Genomic DNA, 6,000 nt, shown 5'->3' with positions numbered 1-6,000 from the left:
TTCAATTATCGGGAAATCACAAATCTGATGAATCGTAGTAAAGCATTTTTATAAGCAATTCAATGATGCCGCGGGCCGCGAATGCAGAAGACGCTGACCTGGTTATTATTTTGGGCTATTATTATATTGCAGCATTGCTGTAGCAATATTGCAGCGCGACATTACTGCCGCAAATGTCAAAATCAATGTTGCTGCCCGAATTTTTGACATTTGCGGCAGCAATACAGTCGGCAGTAATATCGCGCCGCATTACTGAAGCAGTAATGCCGGTGTAGTCTGAGTCCGAACAGTACAGTTAATGGCGTTATTCATAAACGTCTATTAACTCTAACAAGCCGTTGATAATCGTTTGTCCCTATCTGTCATTTTGACATTTTGTTAACCCGTGGGCCGTGGAGCACCTTAGAATATCTGACTTCAAAATATGTATAAATAAGTTAATTATGTAACAAAACTAAATGACGTTAATAATAATAATTAAGTAATAATGCTGTAATAATAATAATTGATTTCATCCATTTATATTTCCGAAATGTACATATCTAAATCTTGACATGTAATTTACCAATAAAGTATGAGTATGAGTATGAGTATGAGTATGAGTATGAGTATCACTCGTGTGATACTAACTCATTTTAGTCGGTATCAGACCTGTGTTACCACAGATCAATGTGGGTCAAATTGCTTTGCATCAATTTGTTGTATGGTGGTCGTTCGACGGGTTAAAAAGGAGACAAATTTTGATAAAGGATTGGTATAGCCGGTCAAACAACTTTTCCAGTATAAAAATTTGCGCCTACATTTTTAAAATTTGCCTCTTTTTTCTTAACAAAACAGTTTTACGAATAAGGGGCTAAGTATGTTAGCATGTCTTCACTTGCTATACCATCAAATTATAGCAACATTGCGAATGCACAAAATTCGGGCGAAGCAGACTCAATCCTACAAAATATGAGTTGCAGTCGGAGTCGGAACCCAGATTGAATTACATGATAAGCGGAGAGGTTATCACTTTCGTTATCCCAGCGTGCAGGTACGCTAGATTAGCAGGCTAATCTAAGTAGGTCAGGACCTACTTATGCTAGAGATCTGGAAGAGACGGAATAATAATGGTAGTGAATACTTGAATAGAAACTAGGAGGGTAATTTAATTAAATGATCAAGTTAAGGTGCATCCACACCGCAGTTAACTTTTGTGGAGTAACACTGCAACAGTAAACCAGTAAGTAACTACCTAAGTTAACATAATGTTACCGTGCAAAGTGTTGCTCCACAAAAGAAAATTGCAGAGTGGATACGGTGTGGTGTGGATGCACCTTTTTAGCGGTTATGCTGAGGCTACGTTGGTAGCGTTCCAGTTCTACGTCAAACCACAGAATAAATAATAGTACTAGGTATACAAGATTCACGAGAAAACGTGTCTATTACGACAGATACGACCGCTAGGTGGCGCAAGCACGAGCAGGCGTCCGTACTGTAGCGGTGCGCGGCGACTCACATATGGCTAGACACCAACATTGGTGTGACAACAACGAAATCGCGGAGTGAGCCACGCCTGGTCAAACTCCTTATAAAATGATTGAAATTAAAATGAGTAACGTTCTATTCGTGACAGCAGTGCGGCAACGAGAGCCGCACAATTTATAAAGGATACTCAAATTTTAAGGGGATCAACTCAAATGCGCAATTCTACGTATGTTTGCCACACGCTTGAATTTAACCAGACTTACCGCATACCTATTTAATACTAGTACATACTACTTAGCTTACCACCACTAAGTAGGACGGCCTGAAAGCCTAACGGGAACATCGAATTTGGAAATTTCGTTATCTGCCTCTCTATCCCCTTGCCTTGCATATTTGAGCGATAGAGATGCAAACATACAAACGAACGTGCCCTGGACAGTCCTTAGCAATTAGTGCAAAAGTGTCTTTTCCAAAATGGCGCCGCTTCCAGTCGATGTTGGGAATCAATTGAATTTCCACCGGAGATAGCGGGCCCCGTGAAATTGTGCTAGTCTGCGCTCTAATAACGCTGGCATCATGTTAATGGACTGTATCGCATGAATATTTGGAATATATTTACCTATTAAAGTTGCAATGTTTAAGTACTTTAAGTCTTTTTACAATTTGAACGCAATTGATGACATTTTACGAAAATACTTACATAGGTAAATAGCGATGCGACGCTCGCAGTGACCCTAGCTGCAAGAAGAAAATTGTCAAAAATAATCACGGGGTAGAAACCTCGTTAGTAAGTTTTAAATCAAGTTTGCTACGTTTGCTATTGATTTTTACTGCGTGGGCGACATTTCACTGTGGTTCGTGCTATCCAAGCCATCGGCTTAACAAAGTTAAGAGACAGAAAACTTTTTAGTCAGATTATTGTTTTTAACTTTGTTGTTAGTGCTTGATTGAAAATGGAGACAGGCTCTCCGAAACATGTCGTGTTTAATGTTAGTATGCCTCACGACAGTTTAAATTCAATAATTTCGGAATTGGTTTTTCGCGCTAGGGTCTGCTATCTTATTACGACGAGCAGCCCATGCTCGGCATCAAACTTCAAGACCGAGTGAGGAATGTCGAGATCCGACGCCGCACCAAGGTGCAAGACGTCGGATACGTCATTACCAAACTTAAATGGAGCTGCACGGGACATGTCGCCAGACAGAGTGTTGGCAGGTGGGCCAAAATGCCCAAAATGTTAACGGAATGGTGGCCGCTTTCAGACGAAAGGAGTGCCTGGCGTCCGTTGGCTCGTTGGGTGGACGACATTCGGTAGTCTGCGGGTCACTTCTGGATGAGATTGGCTCAGGACCGGGATAAGGAACAGTAAAGACGGAGAGCGGTGCCTCCCGACACAGGCAATTTTTTGCTTACCGGGCGGCTCCATCACCTATATCATGGCAATTTGTATTTGAAACAAATAAACAATTTCGTATTTGTATTGTATTGTATTGTATAAGTGGCGTACTCGAAGAGAGGCCTATGCTCATCAGTGGGCTATAGAAGGCTGATATGATGATGATGATGACCTGTCTTATAGTTGTTATTTGTTTGACCTAAGTTTTACAGTTTAGGTATTACGTAAAAGATCCCCACGTGTTATTTCAATGTTCGCCGGCCTCGCCGCTCGTAAGCCAGCAGGGCCCGTACCTGTTCTATCTCATTTCGCCGGTACTTGAACTTCGCATACAATAGCCCGTCTTATGCGGGTAGTTTTCCTAATTAACCCCGCGCAGATAAGGGTTAGGCTGTTTATTTATAACTTTGTGGGATATTTCGGTTTTAAGTTTTTAGAGTTGTTTTAGTTACACGTGAGTGACCCGTTATTAATATATTTAATTTGTTTTGGATTATGTCGTGAATGACATAATTCATTAATAAGTAGGTACCGCAATTAGCTAGGTATGTATTTATTGATAAAGGTAACCTAACTACTTTACAGGGTTTCACACATTAAATCGGCGTGAAATTATTTAAAAACAACGAAAGGTGTTCTGTTAATTAATAAAACAACAAGAGTATACCTACCCAGGTAGCATTTAGACGTCATTATGACGTCAGTTACGTCATTATGACGTATAAATGACGTCATTATGAGGTTACTTGTACGTCGCTCACGTCACTTTGCTACCTGGGTAATTACGTCTAGTATGTTTTACATAGCTTGGGTACGGTGACAGCAGTCATATACATTCAATGTATAACCTTGAAAACCATAAATTGTTTTGATATCAGCTGTCACCCAAGCTATGTGATTTTTTTTATTAAAGATTGTGTTTGACAAGTAGTACCTACCTATTTGTACATTTGTAATTTTACCCTAACACAGCTATAAGAAAACGATTTAAACGATATATATAGAGGTCAAATAATACTTTTGAAAATGTTCTCCATGGAGTAGGTTAATATCCACTTGAATTTTAGAGAATTTTAAAGCTCCCTTAAAGTGGGAGAAAAGTAAAAAGATTTTCACATCCCCCTTTTTAAGAACCCACCTTTTACCTAGTGGACACAGCTAGTGGATAAAGCATTAGGGCAGATGGCCCGGTTTTGGCCACCTTATTAGCACCTTTTTTTTGGCCAGTTCATATTTTAATATAAGTAGATAGAAAACTATATTATTATAATAATCTTTTCCCCACTGATTGGGAACTTCTGCTCTACTCTACCGCATACCGGCACCTAAGACCCAATAAATATAAATAAAGTCTACTTACTCTACCTAGGTACCTAGGTACATAGAGTCCTGCGCTAAACTATCTACGTTAGCGTCACCTTTAGAAAGCGTAGGCTACGGACCACAGGAAATTGGTAATCGAGAGTAAAAAATAAATTAAGATGATTAATCACCTGTTTAATTGGCGTTTATAAATATATACATATAAAGGTACTTAATGAAAAGAGTTCATAGTAATATATTAGAGGCGCCTCGGCCCTCGGGTATTATTATTTGAATAAAACTACAAATAAATCACTCCGTCGTCCACCTCCCACTGCTAGTTATTTTGACTTTAATGCATTTTTTGTCACATCCGTTTAAGAATTAATATGCTTATGTGATTAATATCATGTAATATAAATACCAATTTCGAGCTTTACAAATTGATGTCAAATTAAATCTAATTGTATGCGTCTGAATAAAAAAATGTAAACACTGTAAACAGGGATAGCGTCACGTGGAACGACGCACCTCGGAATGGAACGATTATGCTACAAAATGTCAAAAAAGCAAAAGTACGAAGGACTATAGGGGCGGCGACCGCGGCTCGAAGGGAAAGGGGGAAGGGAAGCGTGGCCGTCAGTTTCTCGCCGACCGCCGCGACGCGAGCACGCCCCGATGCGACCCGCGCCCTGACGCGATGGCCTCGTCCACGAGCGGCAACATCGTGATCGAGTGGTTGCGATCGCTCCACTTGGGCCAGTACGCGGAAAGTTTTATAGACAATGGTTACGATGACTTAGAAATATGCAAGCAGGTCGGAGAACCCGACCTGGACGCCATAGGCGTCTTAAATCCGACCCATCGTGCACGATTGCTGCACTCCGTCAGAAGTTTGAGAGAGGAAGGTGCAGCGGCTGTTTATTTCACGTTGGAGGAGGCGGCCGCCGCTCGGGATTCCTGCAGATGTGAGGAGGAGAACAGGAAGGAGCAGGCCTCGGCCGTCGTGGAGCCGGCAAAGTACGCGGACGAGTACGAGGAAGGAAAGGCTGAGCTGGTGAAGATTCCTCGGATTCAGCTGAAGCGTTTGCTGCGAGAGCGGCTGGCGCAGGACGGGATCCGCCTGAGCCTGCAGCCGTATTCAACCACGGTCAGTGTCTGTAGATGCGGCAGTGCTTCTCGCGTTCTGTGAAAGTGGAATTAAAGTCACGTGTGTAGTCCTAGTGAGTGTTTTAAATATCGAATGAGGCCGTGTAGAGGCACTGCCAGCGTGCTATTTCTTTTGAATAAGTCTGTGTGTGGTACGGCCGTCTTCGCCGCCGCGGGCGGATCGCTTCTCGGGACGTGTTGCCATAAAGTTTGTTGCGTGCGTGATTTCCCTGGAGATGGAGGAGTTTGCGCGCCTTCCTGTCGTGAGAAGATTGTAATCGCGTGCCTCCCGGCTCTAAATTGGGTTTTACGATAAATCGCACAACCTGTTTTAGCTCCTTGAGGCGTTAATTAGCAGAACGACTTGTTCTCGCAAAATGAAGATCTCGGTCCGGAATAAACTGCGATGCAAATTAGTAGTCGTTTACGTTTCACTGAAGACTTCATTGGAAACTTAATCAATCTTTAAGTCGCGTCGTCTCGAAACATATTACTTACCTCGGTACAGGTATTTTCCGTCATTTGCATTTTATTAAGGTTTTGAGTTAGATACCTGTTATTCTAACAAGACTGTTTGGTTTTAAGCAGGATTCTTACAAAATGTATTATAAGTAATAAGTAGGTACCTATCAAACAATTGTATTTTTTGCTTGGACGGCTAAATTTTGCGTAGGTAACTTTGGTAT

General features: G+C 41.6%; 1 protein-coding gene across 9 annotated transcripts in view; it reads left to right on the top strand.

Annotated features, from left to right (window-relative positions):
• The first annotated feature begins 4,656 nt into the window (after nt 1-4,656).
• Nucleotides 4,657-6,000, top strand: part of LOC134743729 (uncharacterized) — a 177,839-nt gene continuing 176,495 nt past the window's right edge. For all 9 annotated transcript variants that reach the window (XM_063677344.1, XM_063677343.1, XM_063677342.1 and 6 more), the window contains exon 1: nt 4,657-5,315. In XM_063677344.1, coding sequence (XP_063533414.1) covers nt 4,866-5,315 — 450 coding nt within the window. In that variant the 5' untranslated portion in view covers nt 4,657-4,865. The remainder of the gene's footprint in view (nt 5,316-6,000) is intronic.

This window comes from Cydia strobilella, chromosome 8, assembly GCF_947568885.1.
Source record: "Cydia strobilella chromosome 8, ilCydStro3.1, whole genome shotgun sequence".
In the NCBI taxonomy this organism is placed as follows: Eukaryota; Metazoa; Arthropoda; class Insecta; order Lepidoptera; family Tortricidae; genus Cydia; species Cydia strobilella.
The sequence above is the reverse complement of the archived record's forward strand: the minus strand, read 5'-3'. Positions and strand labels throughout refer to the sequence as shown.